The sequence below is a fragment of the Erythrolamprus reginae genome, chromosome 4 (assembly GCF_031021105.1).
Source record: "Erythrolamprus reginae isolate rEryReg1 chromosome 4, rEryReg1.hap1, whole genome shotgun sequence".
In the NCBI taxonomy this organism is placed as follows: Eukaryota; Metazoa; Chordata; class Lepidosauria; order Squamata; family Dipsadidae; genus Erythrolamprus; species Erythrolamprus reginae.
The window spans coordinates 27,576,170-27,592,462 of NC_091953.1; the positions used below are offsets into that span (position 1 = coordinate 27,576,170).

Here is a 16,293-nt window from a genome sequence, read left to right on the forward strand (position 1 = left end):
TGACAATAAAACAATTCATGACAAATCTAATAATTTAAAAACATTCTAAAAACCCCATTATTAAGCAGACATGCATACAAACATACCATACATAAATTGTATAGGCCTGGGGGAGATATCTCAATTCCCCCATACCTGGCGGCAAAGGTGGGTTTTAAGGAGTTTACGAAAGGCAAGGAGGGTGGGGGCAGTTCTAATCTCTGGGGGGAGCTGGTTCCAGAGAGTCGGGGCCGCCACAGAGAAGGCTCTTCCCCTGGGACCCGCCAAATGACATTATTTAGTCGACGGGACCCAGAGAAGGCCAACTTTATTTTTGTCCAAAAACACGCAAGTAAAATAAGTTTCTTTTAAACTTATTTCCCTGGGATCATTAATGTTTTGGTAACTGCCTCATTTCTTCTCTTAGTGATTATCTAGAGATTGCTTTAAAAAGGGGAGGGATGGCATTAAAGGGGTAGATAGGGATAGTGCCAAATTAGATAAAACTAGAGCAGGTGAGGAAATAAGAGGGAGCAATCTGAACAAACATAATGAAAAGATTGGAAAGAATTAAAGGAAACATTTAACAAGACAATGTTTAAAAAAGAATACAGTAGTCCCTCACCTATCGCTGGTGTTAGGTTCCAGACCCGGCCGCGATAGGTGAAATCCGCGATGGGGAATTTATCGACTGATAGTACTTATTTAAGTATTTCTATTGTAATTGTTTGGTAGGTTTTCATTGTTTTAAGTGTTTATAAACCCTTACCACACAGTATTTATTTTAGATACAGTATTTAAATACAGTATTTACAATTTTAGATATATATTTTTTGAAAAACCTGCCGATCGAGTTCCGCGGGCTGTTTAAATCTGACGATTGACTTCCTCAGAAACCCGCGAACCAGCAAAGATCCGCGAATGATTTTTCTCATTAATATTTCTTGAAAACCCGCGATGAAGTGAAGCCGCAATAGGTGAAGCGCGGTATAGCGAGGGACTACTGTATGCTTAATATTGTGAGCGTTCTTCAATAACAAATAATGGAGGTGTTCCAACATCATGTGTTGTCTCTGAGTTACTTAATCTTGCCTCTTAATGTCAAGTTTTCAGCACCCTAAATTTGGCAAACACCCACAAGAGAATATTGTTCTCAATAAACTTTTGTCAGTTGTTGATATAAAACACTTGTTACTTTTGTTTTAAAAACCCCCTACCTGTTCTCTGCATTTTCAGGTTCATCAGCTTGGCTGTGAAGTTGTTGTCTTGTTGCTGGAGTTGAATCCTGACCAAGTCAACCTCTTTAATTGGGCTATAGATCGCTGTTATACTGGATCCTATCAGCTTGCTTCAGGATGCTTCAAAGCCATTGCAACTGTGTGTGGAAACAGGTATCAACAATAAGCAAAGCACAAAAGTGGTCCTTGCAAGGATCTGTATAAAAATTAAATGTAAATTAGCCTAGAACATTTGAAAAGGATAGACTTAAATTATATGTTCGTGTTTTAATGGGACTGTATACATGCATACCCATTAAAATAATGACAGAGACAGAAACACACCCCTTGCAAAGTGCACTGCTGTTTTAACTGATCAACTTGGCAAGTAGTGATATATACTTAAGAACAGACATCATTTTAACAAATGAAATAATTTTCAAGGGATCTGGATTTATTATTTATTTGGTTCCACAATCTGACTCCTTAAAATTACCAATGCAAATGTTAAATGTTTCCAATGGGTTATTTTTCTTTCTTTCTATACACTTTAAAAATAAATTCCCAAAAATATTATTATAGTAATGCAGTTTTGAAAGCAAGGCATTTTCCATTTTTATCTTCAGCTCTGTCTGCAGAGTTCTTAGCATTTTTTAAATTTCTGTTTGTTCTGTATCAGCTTGTTTAGGTTAAAAATATAGAAAGGGAACACCAGTTGTTGGGTACCTAGTCTGTTATTTATTTATTGCAATTGATGACTTAGATTGCTTTGCTTTAATGATTTAATGTTGAAGGAAAGCAAACTGTTATTGTTAAGATCCTGACTCAAGCGCAGAAGATGTGGCATTATAAGTATCAGTATTGGTAATTTAGATACAGTATACGCCAAAGTTGCCAAATTCTGGACCATGGTATCCCAGGATGCGGCAGTAAACTTATAGATGGGCTGTGGTGTATTTTATATTTTGTGGGAAACAGCAACATTTGTTGGACAGTACAAAATGCTACCCCAGGGTGTCATGAAAAAATAACTACAGTGGTACCTCGTCTTACGAATGCCTCTTCTAACGAACTTTTTGAGATATGAAACCAGTGTTTAAGATTTTTTTGCCTCTTCTTCTGAACTACTTTCACCTTACGAACCCAAGCCACCGCCGGTGGAATGCCCCACCTCTGGACTTCCGTTGCCAGCCGAAGCGCTGGGATTCCCCTGAGCCTCCTTTCCCTGGAAATCCCCGCCTCCGGGGAATTCCCTTTATTTTTGCCGGCACTGCTTTGAATCCCAGCGAGGGGAGCCTCAGGGAAATCCCAGCAGTGCAAGAATGGGTGCTTCAGCTGGCAATGGAAGTCCGGAGGCGGGATTCCCAGCGGCGCAAGGCAAAATGAGTGTTTTGGGATTGCACGCATTATTCGCTTTTACATTGACTGCTATGGGAAATATTGTTTCGTCTTACGAACTTTTCTACTTACAAACCTTATCATGGAACGAATTAAGTTCGTAAGACAAGGTACCACTGTACAACCTAGGAGCAGCATGAATTAAGAATGTTTGAAAATCTCCTTTGTATGTACACACATAGTGTGTGCATATATTTACGCACACTTACACACATAGTGGTAAATATGTTGTTTTCTTATAACTTGGAATTATTTGTCAAATACAGTGGTACCTCAAGATACGAACTCCTCGTCTTATGAACAACTCGTGATACGAACCCGGGGTTCAGAAAAATTTTGCCTCTTCTTACGAACTTTTTTCGAGTTACGAACCGGCGTTCGGAGACTGCTGGGAAGCCGCGCGGCTGTTTTAAAAGGTGACAGCCGGGCGGCGGGGCTTCCCAGAAGCCTCCCGAACGCCGGTTCGTAACTCGAACAAAGTTCGTAAGAAGAGGCAAAATTTTTCTGAACCCCGGGTTCGGGGTTCGGGGGGGTGCTGGGAAGCCCCCCAGGCCGGCTGCGACCTTTTAAAACAGCCGCGCCGCTTCCCAGCTGTCTCCTGAAGCCGAACGCCAAAGCCGAACTTCCGCGTTCGGCTTCAGGAGACAGCTGGAAGCGGCGCGGCTGTTTTAAAAGGTCGCAGCCGGCCTGGGGGGCTTGCCAGCACCCCCCCGAACCCCGAACCCGGATTCGGGGGGGGTGCTGGGAAGCCCCCCAGGCCGGCTGTCACCTTTTAAAACAGCCGCGCAGCTTCCCAGCAGTCGCCGAAAGCGGGGTTTTTGCGGGGGTTTTTTGGTTGCACGGATTAATTGACTTTACATTGTTTCCTATGGGAAACAATGTTTCGTCTTACGAACCTTTCGTCTTACGAACCTCCTCCTTGCACCAATTAAGTTGGTATCATGAGGTATTACTGTACCATGGTGATACAGTAGTTAGAATGCAATACTGCAGGTTTGCTCTGCCCACAGCCTGGAGTTTGATCCTAACCAGCTCAAAGTTGACTTGCTTTTCTGTTAAGGAGTGTGCAGAACAACCCTTGAGTTATCAAGGACAGTGCACAGTGAAAATGTGGGATTTGCAGTAGATATTCAGGAGATAAGAGTGATTATCCAGTCATACACGTTCAAGTACAAGTAGTATTTACTTTTTATAAATAACACAGTCAAGTTATCACCCTACCCAATTGGAACCCAGTAATCCATTTAAAATTATATTACCTTAATACATACAAACAAACATAGTTGGCTTGTTTATATATTGCCAACCCAATCATTTGGACAATCAATCTTTCCAAGACTGGTAAAATGAGGACTCAGATTGTTGGGGACAATATCTTGACATTGTAAACTGCTCAGAGAGTGAGCTTTAAAGCAGTATATAAGTCTTAAGTGCTAGTGCTATACAGTTGTCTTTTGGGAAAAGAAAGAGAATTCATTGTCATTTTGTTTGAAATAGTTCATTGTTTTCTATAACTGTTATGTTATTGAGTTTGTTGCCTTGCATATATTATTTTGTGGAAAACAATAGAAAACGTTCATTTAAACTTAAAAATCTCAAACAATCACTTTTGTTTGCTATTTCAGGAACTACCCTTTTGACATTGTGACTCTTTTAAATCTAGTGTTGTTTAAAGCGTCTGACACCAGCAGAGAGATTTATGAAATTTCCATGCAACTTATGCAGGCATGTATGAAATATTTTTTTTAAAAAAATCTTATAATCTATACGGAAGAACAAAAAAAACATTTAGTTGGTCTGTCTGTCTGTCTGTCTGTCTATCTATTTATTGGATTTATATGCCGCCCCTCTCCGTTTGCTTTACATTCAGCAGGACATTATCTATTGGTTATTTAATGCAGAATAAATAAAGGAAAAGTACTGGTGGATTTCCTTGGCTTCATTTTATCTCTCAAATGTTATCAATTAATGGGAAAAGAGCCACCAGTCATTCCCTCTGTTTTTTAAATTCACTTCCAGTGTACTTTACTAAACTCATATTTCTAAGAGCTCTGCTTTAGACCAGCAAGCATTATTGAAAAGTACAATCAGGCATTAGAAAGACATGTTTCTGAAGAAGTCAGATAACCAAAGTCTCCTGCAATTTATGCCCAAGTAGCCATAGAGAACAGTTTCTGGCATAGTGGAGAGGATCTAGTGCCTATAAGAGCTCCATGCAGCCAACCAGAACTGGGCAGTTGCTTCTCTGATTGTGAAGCAACCACATCATCCATCCATCAAACTTATTAGATTGAATCTATGGGAAAAAATGTTTGGTCTGGAAGAGCTAAAGATGAGTTGAAACTGCCACAGTTCTGAGCTTGAAGTATGTTAAAGATTATGCTATGAGAAACTTGCATTACAGAATAGTTACCGAGGTACATTGATGACACAGTCTAAACATACTGTATGTGAGGATGAGATTGGGCCTACCCTTTTCTTGAAAATAGATGTCAGTGATCCTTGAAAGAAAAAAATTATTTCTTACCCTGTAATTTAAAAGTTGTGCCATACAGCTTGTCATATGTTAATCTCTTTAGAATCTCTTCTTTAAACATTTTAAAAAAGTAATTTGGAGAAATAAAGGCTTGGTATCTTAGTATTTGTGAGATTTATTTACTAATTATAATATTTAGAGATTGTCACCTCTAAAATTATTCAAAGTGGCTTACATCAAAAAATAACAGTAAACAAAATAATAGTATGAAACAATAATGTATCCTTTAGAGCAGTGTTTCCCAACCTTGGCAACTTGAAGATATCTGGACTTCAACTCCCAGAATTCCCCAGCCAGCATTCACTGGCTGGGGAATTCTGGGAGTTGAAGTCAAAATATCTTCAATTTGCCAAGGTTGAGAAACACTGCTTTAGAGAGAAAATGATTAGGAAAAACTCTCTACTTTTTTCAATTTCTCAGAAAAGAACAAAATTACAATAGAGGGAACGAAGATTATTTTCTCCCTGCCATTTGTCTGCATCTTTTTTTACTTTGATATCTTTATTGTGTCTTTTATTTTCCTTATGGGAGGAGAAGGGAAGGAGGACCAAATCTATGGTAACCCTAATACTTATTGCTACTTTTACTTTTGGTAACAGATACAAAAGCATAGGCAGAAACTATTAATCTGAATAATCCATTAAAATTAAAATTAAAATACTCCGTCATTCATTTATCATCTATATCACTTCCATTTGTTTTTAATCTTCTGCCAGATTTTGGAAACAAAGCTTTTTATTTATTCCAAGAAAATAGCTGAGCGAAGACCTGGCAGTATTCTTTATGGGACTCATGGTCCTTTGCCACCACTTTACAGTGTCTCATTAGCTCATCTGTCCTACGAACTGGCAAGAATGTACCCTGAGCTGACACTTCCATTGTTTTCAGGTACAAGTTTCTATTTATATCTTTAGCTTTAGTAGTGGAAAGATGATTTATTAACCTCTTGTGGATCTGTGAACATATCATATATGTAAACTCTTAGAACTATAGGACATGATTTTACATCTTTTTGGGAGGGGGGCATGTTTTCTTGTACCAAAAACAGTATAACTAAATCCAATCTAATGCATGGGTGTCCAGCCTTTTGGATTGCCTGGGCCTCATTGAGAAGAATTGGGCCTCATATAAAATAAATAATATAGTTTATATATATTTATATATATAAATCAGGTTTATGATCTTATGGGGTTGCAATATTATCTGTCAAGGGCTCCATGCAGCCCATGTGCCATAGCTTGGACACACTGATTTAAAGATATGATTCCAATATTCTTATTCTACTTGAATAACAAATGGATTTTTATTGTCTTATTTTATTTCATTGTAATTAATATACATATTTGAAACTTTGACTAACTATTTAAAAGTTCATGTTTTCCTCTTAATGCATTTGTCTTTAGATGTTCTTTCTTTGTGAAATTTATCTTATCTAAGTTTGATAATGGGTTGAATAGGGAAAAGTAAATAAACAGTAAACTTGATTAAGTTGATTAAGTTGAGAGACTGGCCCAAACTCTCCCTGTGAGCTTTCCAGTGAGCAGATCCATAATCTGGATCTTCCTGCCCATATTATAACATCAAATCACTATTCCACAAAGACTCTGCTTCTCTGTCAGTTGCTGGAAATAAAATATGTGCTACTTCTGTCTTTACAATAAAAAACGTTGAACTCACTTTCTTGACATTTGATCAGAAGAAATATATTTGTCAGAACTAAGTGCTTCGTTGTCTTTCCCCTAAAGCTAAGATCCTAGAGTGGTTTTTGTTTTCAATTTTAGAAGTGAGTCAACGATTTCCAACAACTCATCCAAATGGGCGTCAGATCATGCTCACCTACTTGCTACCCTGGCTTCATAACATTGAACTAGTAGACAGCAGACTTCTTCTCCCAGGTTCAAGTCCTACCACCCCTGAAGATGAAATAAAGGATAAGGATGGAGAAGTGACTGTTTCATATGGCTTGAAGGGAAATGGCTGGGGCTCACCAGAAGCCACATCATTGGTGCTTAATAATCTGATGTATATGACAGCCAAAGTAAGCAAGAAAATACTAAGTACTCTATAAATATGAAATGTAATAGCATAGTATTAGACCAGGATTGAAAGTTGCATAAATAATTATTATTCTTTTTTATCTGTGCAATGCTACATAATGATATATTGGAAAGGTCTGATTATTAAATATCAGTCAGTATGTATTTGTCAGTATTTTTTCCAATTTTATACCAGCAAGGGAATAATGTAGCTTGACCTTTATCATTCAAATGGATTCTGTGCACAAAAAAGATATTTCTCCTGTGTCTCTTTAGCTCATTGATAATTTTTCAGTTTGTCTTATATTTCACTTATTTTTTAGCAATTACTCACTGTATTGTGATCACATTCATTTTTCATATTTTTGTTTAGTATGGAGATGAAGTTCCTGGACCAGAAATGGAGAATGTCTGGAATGCTTTAGCTAATAATGAAAAATGGAGCAACAACCTGAGGATAACTTTGCAGTTTCTGATAAGTTTATGTGGGGTTAGCAGTGATACAATTCTTTTACCTTACGTAAGTGTTTTGGGAAAAAAAGTTGTATTACTCTTATGGAACAAAACAATATTCAAAATAATGTATCAGAAATAATTGTATTAATTTATTCTACTGAAGTTAATAAATTTCCTCTACATGGGAGAAAATATACCAAATATTCAGCATCTCTTTATTTTCATGTGAAATATGGAACCCCAAACTTAACAAGGGTAGAACCTCAGTAACTGCATTGTCAACATTTGATCACAAATTACCAATTTTGGATGATACTACAGTTTAAACAAAAAAAAAGCTGTAAAAACAGCTTTTAAAAGTTCTAGTGAACTTTGTGTGCTGAACTTATGGATAGCACCTGGTTGTATCTGACTGATCTCAAGCTAACTAGGGTGGAATGAATCTTGTTGGCATTTGGATGGGAGACCTTTAGGAAACACAGAGCTGTAGGATCAGCCTGGGAAAGACATACCTGGAAGAGTTTAACAAGAAACCACTTCTACCTTATTGCCAAAAATATAATATAGATGTGCCCATAAACTCATCAAGAATTAAATTCAAATTGTATTTATTTACTTATTTATTACATTTGTATCCACACAGCTGCCTGTCAAGCTGAAGGAAACTATGCCTTTGTTTAATTTTAATGAGTCTTTTTGTGAACTCTCTGATCACTCCAAAATTAGCCAAAAATATAGCTGTATCCCATTAATTAAAGCCAATATGTACTCTGACGTCCTTGGAGATCAACTTCAAAACAATATTATAACCCTTTGCATAAATTACTCCCCATTTCTATCTTATGTGATGAGAAGTTGTTCAATGACGTGACGGTATTACCGTATTTTACAATATAGTTGTGATTCCTTTATTTTTCTATTACAGAATCTATCTGTAACCCGTTTCTGTATGTTTTCATATTCTGGGATTAATCCTGGATAGCTGTTAGACACATTAGTTTCTGGGCAAAATGGTATTTCCCCATTCAGGTACTTTCCAGATTATTCTGCCATCTGGCAGCCAAGTAATACAAGGAAGATAATTTTATATTATTATCATATAATTCAAAAATATCATCTGTATGTCCACTGTGCACATTTTCACGTTACCTTTTTTTGTAGATAAAAGCTGCTAAATGCTACTTTTTCTTCAGATCAAAAAAGTTGCCATCTATTTGTGTCGGAACAATACTATCCAAACAATGGAAGAACTTCTATTTGAGCTCCAGCAAACAGATCCTGTGAATCCCATAGTTCAGCATTGTGACAATCCACCATTTTATCGTTTTACTGCTAGCAACAAAGCTTTAGTTGTTGCTTCTGGTAAGAATTAAATCTTTCTACTTTTATTGAAAGAGATACGACATTGTAAAGAAATATGGAACTTTCAGAACAGAGTTGCATGTGTTACATTGACTGTCTCTCTTATATCTTACTTGGTGCTTCTCAGACTAAAATATTTCATCAAGATATAAATGAGTAGCTATAGCCCTCACAACAGAGGTGCGTTGCTCACAGTTCGGATCAGTTCACCTGAACTGGTAGCAAACAGCTGATGACGTCACAGAGCCATTCAATCAGTGCCGGTCCATTGATGCTGCCATCTTTTTTGGGGGTGGGCAAAACATTATCGCTCTGTTTTTTATATATGCTATCGTGTTTCCCCGAAAATAAGACACTGTCTTATATTAATTTTTGCTCCAAAAGTTGTGCTACATCTTATTTTCGGGGGTGCCTTATATTTCTCAAATAAGACAAATTCACAGGCAGAAAAGCTGACACCCCCAAAGAAAGTGTACTGTACGGTACCCTGATTACAGTACGGTACCTGTCAGTATGGCACCTACACACACAAACGATGGCACTTATATGGTATAACAGTATACTCCCGCTATTGCAGCTTCCGGCCACCAGATGAACTACAGTCGACACACTGTAGTGGAGACTGTAATGGCGGTGAGACAGCAGCAGACTGTGTCTGCTATACTGGACGGTACAAAGAGATGGAAGGGGCCAGCAGGGGACGCCACATTATTGCGGTACCGCTATGAACAGCTTTGAATGGTACCATATGTTTTTCCACCGTACCGTATGTAAACTTGACTACGCCTTATTTTCGGGGGGTGCCTTATATTAGCAAATTCTGCAAAACCTCTGACATGCCTTACTTTCGGGGTATGTCTTATTTTTGGGGAAACATGGTATGAGCCGCCCCAAGTCCTCGGAGAGAAGCGGCATACAAATACAATTAAATAAATAAAATAAATAAATAAATAAATTTGCGGGTGGTTCTTCTGTGCATGCGCAGAAGCCGAGTTTCCAGCACTGTGCATGCACTGCTATATTGTGTTTGGCTTTTGAGGGAGAATTCTTTTGGAATTTTCAGCATGGTGCCTGCGCCGCCATCTTGTTTTTGGGTTTTCCTCCTCTTTTTTGGAATTCTTGGCATTGCGCATGCGCTGCCATATTGTTTTGGGTTTTTTGGGGTGGGTGTAGAATTTTCAACACTGCGCATGCACATGTGCGGCCACACATCGCGGCCACACGGTGCAGGAGGAAGTGAACTGGCAGTGAGGTAAGTTAAAACCCATCCCTGCCTCACAGTTACAGTAGAATAGAGTGCACTCTTTGAAATCAACTTTCAACAACTACGTTAAATATTCTTGATCACAATGGGCCTACTTTAAATAAGTTTGAATCCAACATTTGATATTTATAGAACAAAGAATGTATATTTATATTTACTTTTATTTGCTGTCAGATTTAATGCTTCTCAGAATAAATGGCAAAGTTTTTTGACTGAAGACTTGATATAGTTTTTTTTATATTCATAAGCTAGCCCTAGATCTATTGTAATTTATTTATTTATTTTTATTTATTTATTTATTTTGTCCAATACACAATAATACACAATGAAGGTAATAGAGGACCCCTTTGAGGAAATAGAATTAGAGAAAGAATAGAAGAGAGAGTATAGGATAAAATAATCAATGAGAGAATAGAAGATATAGGGATAGAAGAGACGATATATGGGATATAGGAGAGACAATAGGACAGGGGTCGGAAGGCACTATAGTGCACTTATACATGCCCCTTAGGAAATAGAATTAGAGAAAGAATAGAAGAGAGAGTATAGGATAAAATAATCACAGACAAATGCTTTCAGCTAAGTTTATTCAGACTGCACTTTGCCATTATGTTAACCCAGTGTTTCCCAACCTTGGCAACTTGAAGATATTTGGACTTCAACTCCCAGAATTCCCCAGCCAGCATCTGCTGGCTGCGGACTTCTGGGAGTTGAAGTCCAAATATCTTCAAGTTGCCAAGGTTGGGAAACACTGGGTTAACCCTTAGGTCCTGTTCCAAGATTCTGGAAAGTTCATGCAGTACAGCTATTTGATCTGGATTGCTTAATTAGTTATATTAATTATAACTATATATATTATATTAATTATAACATGCATTATATATGTATGCCTATTCTTGTATGTTGAGCATGAAATATGTTTTAATCATATATGCCTAAAATTATATAATCATCATATCACCATCATCATCATAAGAATCTATGATAGGGAAGAATATTGAAATAATTTAAGGATGGGGGTCAAAAGATGTTTTCTCTGATCTATTCCAGCAGTTCATAATTTGGAAATAGTTGCATATATGAGAGAGATGGAAAGAAATAATATGCAATATAAATGCAATATATTAATTTATTAAATGACTCAACATGTTATAAGCCAATAAATATAGTGGTTGCTTGCTGATTGTTGAGTTATACATTGGGTTGGATGTATGTTTATGTATTTATGTGGTTTCAAAATGATTATTTTTAAAAGTACTATAATACTTTTGGTTTTACATGTATAGGAACTACATCAAGCAGTAATACTGTTGTAGCTGGCCAAGATAGTTTTCCAGACATTGAAGACAATAGGATTTTAAAAGAGACAGATGACAGGTTTGTAATAAACATCTCAGACTTTTTCTTCCTTTTGTTGGACTGGAAATGCTTAGTAGTTCTCTAATTTGAGTATTGGTAACCCTCATTAACCACAATCTTATGATCTGTGGTTTTGTTCTGAGATTAACAATTAAAGACGAACTTGGAATACACATAAACTTGATTTTCATGTAATTACAGCTTAGAGCTGGTTTTGGTTAATATGTTCATGATTAAAACTGTGGATGGGCTTTGACTAAGGGTAACGTGTATTTTCTAATATTCAGGTTGATTGTCTATATAGTGAACAAGTATTTGCGCCTAGTTCTCATTATGAGGTTTTAGTGTGTGAGTCCAAAGAAAAAGGTTACCTTAGTTACTGAAAGGAAGCCAGAGAAAATTTTGGTTCAGGCTGACCTAGCAAGGAGTGAGTGAGTGGGAGGAAGAGCAAATACAGATATTTGATGCAGACAAATATTATGGCAGAAAGAGGGCATGGAAGTATTCATGGGAGGAAGAAAACAAACCCAGACTTTTGTTGTTAATATTTCAAGGCTACAAATTTCCCTAATAAAGCTACTTTTACTATCTGGAGCTTCCAAGGATCTACTGAAAGAGTAGTAGATCCTTGGAACAAACTTCCAGCAGACGTGGTTAGTAAATCCACAGTAACTGAATTTAAACATGCCTGGGATAAACATATATCCATTGTAAGATAAAATACAGGAAATAGTATAAGGGCAGACTAGATGGACCATGAGGTCTTTTTCTGCCGTCAGTCTTCTATGTTTCTATGTTTCTACAATTCTATAAAACAGGCTTTAACGTTTAAAAAGATGTTTACCTGTAAATGTCTCAGTTGTATTGTGCCTAAACATTGCTTATAGAAAAGCTTTCTTTTTTCCCCTTTTTTTAAATATTAGATTTGTGCCAGTATAATATTGTTTTTATCGTTGTTGTGAGCCGCCCCGAGTCTTCGGAGAGGGGCGGCATACAAATCTAATAAATTATTATTATTATTATTATTATTATTATTATTATTATTATATTTTTAATACATATTTTTCATTTTTAGAAGTTCTGCTTTCTGCTAGTAACTAAGCTTTTTTCATTTTTGAAATTCAAAAATTTTCAGCCACAGGGTAGTTATATCCTTTTGGAAATGATTAAACTTTCTAGACTGATTTATGGAGGCAGAAATTTTAGATAAAAATGATACACATTTTTTTAACCTAACATTTTGTTTGGAAAAAATCTAAACTAATATGAGCACAGTCCTAATGGATATTAGAGGTGAAAAAAAATTGAGAGATGGATTTAAAACAAGAATGGGTACATTTTTATCCATCCACCAAGATATATAATGCTATTATAAACTGAGCATGTATTAAGATTTTAAATAGGGTTTTTTGTGGGGTTTTTTCCCATTTGCAAGGTTTAGTAATGTGATCAGAGCACATAACCGACTAGAATCAAGATACAGCAATAGCTCTGGAGGATCCTACGACGATGATAAAAGTATGTCTTAATATTTGATTCATATTAATTTTTGTGAATTGTGTTATTTAATTCTGTGTATATATGCCATATGTGTACATACATATTACACACAGGCACACAAAAATATACATTATCTACTATATAAACTCTATGTGTATGTACACACACACGCACGCACTCACAGCTCTTCTAAAATTATACACATTCAACCTCATTTACTGTGATAGGAAAAAACATACCCAGAGCCCAGAAGGGAAAAAAATAAAAAAAATAAAAATTTTTGCTACTTGTACTGTGTACCTGACCAAAATTTTGCTACCAGTACTGAGTACCTGACTATACCCGTAGGAGCCCATCACTGCCAATCAGCCAAAACTGGTTGTTCCATGCACACTATTATCTTGATGATTTAAAACACTTTGTATTAACCTAATTTAATAGTCTAGTACAGTGTTTCCCAACCTTGGCAACTTGAAGAGATCTGGACTTCAACTCCCAGAATTCCCCAGCCAGCATTTGCTGGCTGGGAAATTCTGGGAGTTGAGGTCCAGATCTCTTCAAGTTGCCAAAGTTGGGAAACACTGGTCTAGTAAGTGCAGTGTTGTTGATGACATTTGTGGTCCTATTGTGCCAATATCTTCTAACTGCACTGCTTTTTTCTGGATGTATTTAAAGTGCTGCTTTAAAACCCTATATGACTTGCTGACCACCTATCCTGGGCATTGTATATATGAATATCTATATGCTGCAGACACCATGAGACAAATAGTTGTACCTGGCAGGGTCAAGGAAAAGAGTCCCAATGAGGACACATTATTCTGGAGGTGGTTAACAGACTAAGACCCCACTCCCCTACCCTTGTGCATCTTGCTTCCTTACCTTTCTTGTTCTTAATTAATGTTACTATTGCTTACTGTTTTAATATCTTTATTGATTTTTAATTATTGTAAGCCACCTATGGTCAGGGAGAATGAGCAACATGTAAGTTGGATGAATGAATTAATGTATTTTTCGGAGCATAAGACGCACCAGAGTATAAAATGCACCTTATTTGGGGGTGGGAGGTGAGGGGGGAATGGGGAGGGGACTCTAACTGGTATTCATCTGGTTAGAATCCTTAGTCTGGTGAGCTTCGGCACATTATTTTATCCCCTGGTTGGGGCCGGGAAAAAAATCTTTTTTGGAGGGAATAGCAATGAAAACAAGCTTGCAAAGACTTAGGCCTGGAAAAAAAAATATTCGGAGTAACAATGGAAAAACCCTGCAAGTCTTGAAGATCGTTAGCACTCATTAGGGATGGGAAAAAAAACTTTTTCAGAGGGAATAGCAATGAAAACAAACCTGCAAGCCAGGAAGATTGTTAGCACCTGGTTAGGGCTGGAAAAAAAGCTTCAAAAAAAAAGAGAGAGAGCTACATTTGGAGTATAAGGTGCACCCAAATTTTCAGCCTCTTTTGGGGGGGGGGTGCATCTTATACTCTGAAAAATACGGTAATTAATATCCACCAAAAGACATATATTATTTTCTTTTAACTATCATATAAGATTTGATATTTGCACTGCATTGTTTCTCTGATCTTCATTTACTGGAACACTGCTCCAAAAAGGATGGACAATGTAGAAAAGTAATAAATATTTCTGCACAGATGATCCCATTTCTCCGTACACAAGTTGGCTTCTGAATATTGTGGAAATGAAACAGCCACAACCTTTGCCAATGCCATTTAATGGAGGGTGCTGGGCACCACTTGTTGACTACCTTCCAGAAACAATTACACCACGGGGACCCCTCCATAGGTAAGCACAATACGGGTATTTTAAAAATCCAGATTCCTAACATATTTTAACCGGTTCATCTAATTGTTCATTCTATCTTAAGAGTTCTAAAATTTGTCTGACATAGTAAGTAGACATTTTTTTAATCTTGGGGACTGCACTATGATTTTGGCCTCTGCTTGGAAGCCATAAAAGCTATGATCAGTTACATCATGAAGTCCATAGAGTGGGTGTTAGCAAATGTTTCAGTCCTTCAAAGTAAATTTATTTGTTTATTTATTGGATTTGTATGCCGCCCCTCTCCGCAGACTCGGGGCGGCTAACAACAATGGTAAAAACAACATGTAACAATCCAATTTAATAAAACAACTAAAAACCCTAATTATAAAAACCAAACATACACACAAACATACCGTGCATAACTTGTAATGGCCTAGGGGAAGAAATATCTTAACTCCCCCATGCCTGGTGACAAAGGTGGGTCTTGAGTAGTTTGCGAAAGACAAGGAGGGTGGGGGCCGTTCTAATCTCTGGGGGGAGTTGATTCCAGAGGGCCAGAAGGCTCTTCCCCTGGGGCCCACCAAATGACATTGTTTGGTCGATGGAACCTGGAGAAGGCCAACTCTGTGGGACCTTATCGGCCGCTGGGATTCGTGCGGTAGAAGGCGGTTCCGGATGTATTCTGGCCCAATGCCATGTAGGGCTTTAAAGGTCATTACCAACACTTTGGGTGCTTTTTGGATATTATAATATATTAGAAATTATATGGATAGGTCAGGGGCTGTATATTCTATATCCAGAAGATACATTGGTTATGGGCAGCAGTGGTCTACTAGCTGGAATGCTAAATTGCGCTCGCCGGCACGGATCGTAAGTGCTTGCAGGGCCAGGTGATTTTGCTTCTGTATCTGTGGAGGTAGCAAAACCGTGCACGGAGCCACAGGTGCACCCGTGTTTCGGCATGCGTGGAAGCAAAAAAACTCGCCGAAACACGGGCACACCTGCATGCGATTTTGCTACCTCCACAGGTGCAGAAGCAAAATCGCACTGGCCCCGCAAGCACTTATGAGCCGAAATGACGAGTGCAATTTAGCGTTCCGGCTAGTGGCCCACTACTGGTTATGGGCGTTCTGTTTAAATTGTATGAGTAAATAAAGCAGTTACTTACTCATACAATTTAAACCAGGGGTCCCCAACCACCGGGCCGCGGACCAGTACCGGGCCGTGGGGCATGTTGCACTGGTCCGTGGAGTCAGCAGCTGCCGGCCCTCATGCCGCCACCCCCTCCCTCCAGCGCTTCGCCTCCCGCCGGGCAAGAGGCCTCGGGAGGCAGGTTCTGCCGGCCACAGGACGATGGCGGGAAAGAGGGGCGGGGAGGACCAGCACCCCCATGCTTAATCCCGCCCCCAAC

At 38.0% G+C, this 16,293-nt stretch overlaps 1 protein-coding gene across 5 annotated transcripts in view; it reads left to right on the top strand.

Annotated features, from left to right (window-relative positions):
- The window catches only part of FRY (FRY microtubule binding protein), a 232,999-nt gene that overhangs the window by 162,544 nt on the left and 54,162 nt on the right, over positions 1 to 16,293 (top strand). For all 5 annotated transcript variants that reach the window (XM_070749879.1, XM_070749876.1, XM_070749877.1 and 2 more), the window contains 9 exons: positions 1,216 to 1,370; positions 4,220 to 4,319; positions 5,847 to 6,018; positions 6,912 to 7,168; positions 7,540 to 7,686; positions 8,816 to 8,984; positions 11,535 to 11,625; positions 13,043 to 13,125; positions 14,753 to 14,903. In XM_070749879.1, coding sequence (XP_070605980.1) covers positions 1,216 to 1,370; positions 4,220 to 4,319; positions 5,847 to 6,018; positions 6,912 to 7,168; positions 7,540 to 7,686; positions 8,816 to 8,984; positions 11,535 to 11,625; positions 13,043 to 13,125; positions 14,753 to 14,903 — 1,325 coding nt within the window. The remainder of the gene's footprint in view (positions 1 to 1,215; positions 1,371 to 4,219; positions 4,320 to 5,846; positions 6,019 to 6,911; positions 7,169 to 7,539; positions 7,687 to 8,815; positions 8,985 to 11,534; positions 11,626 to 13,042; positions 13,126 to 14,752; positions 14,904 to 16,293) is intronic.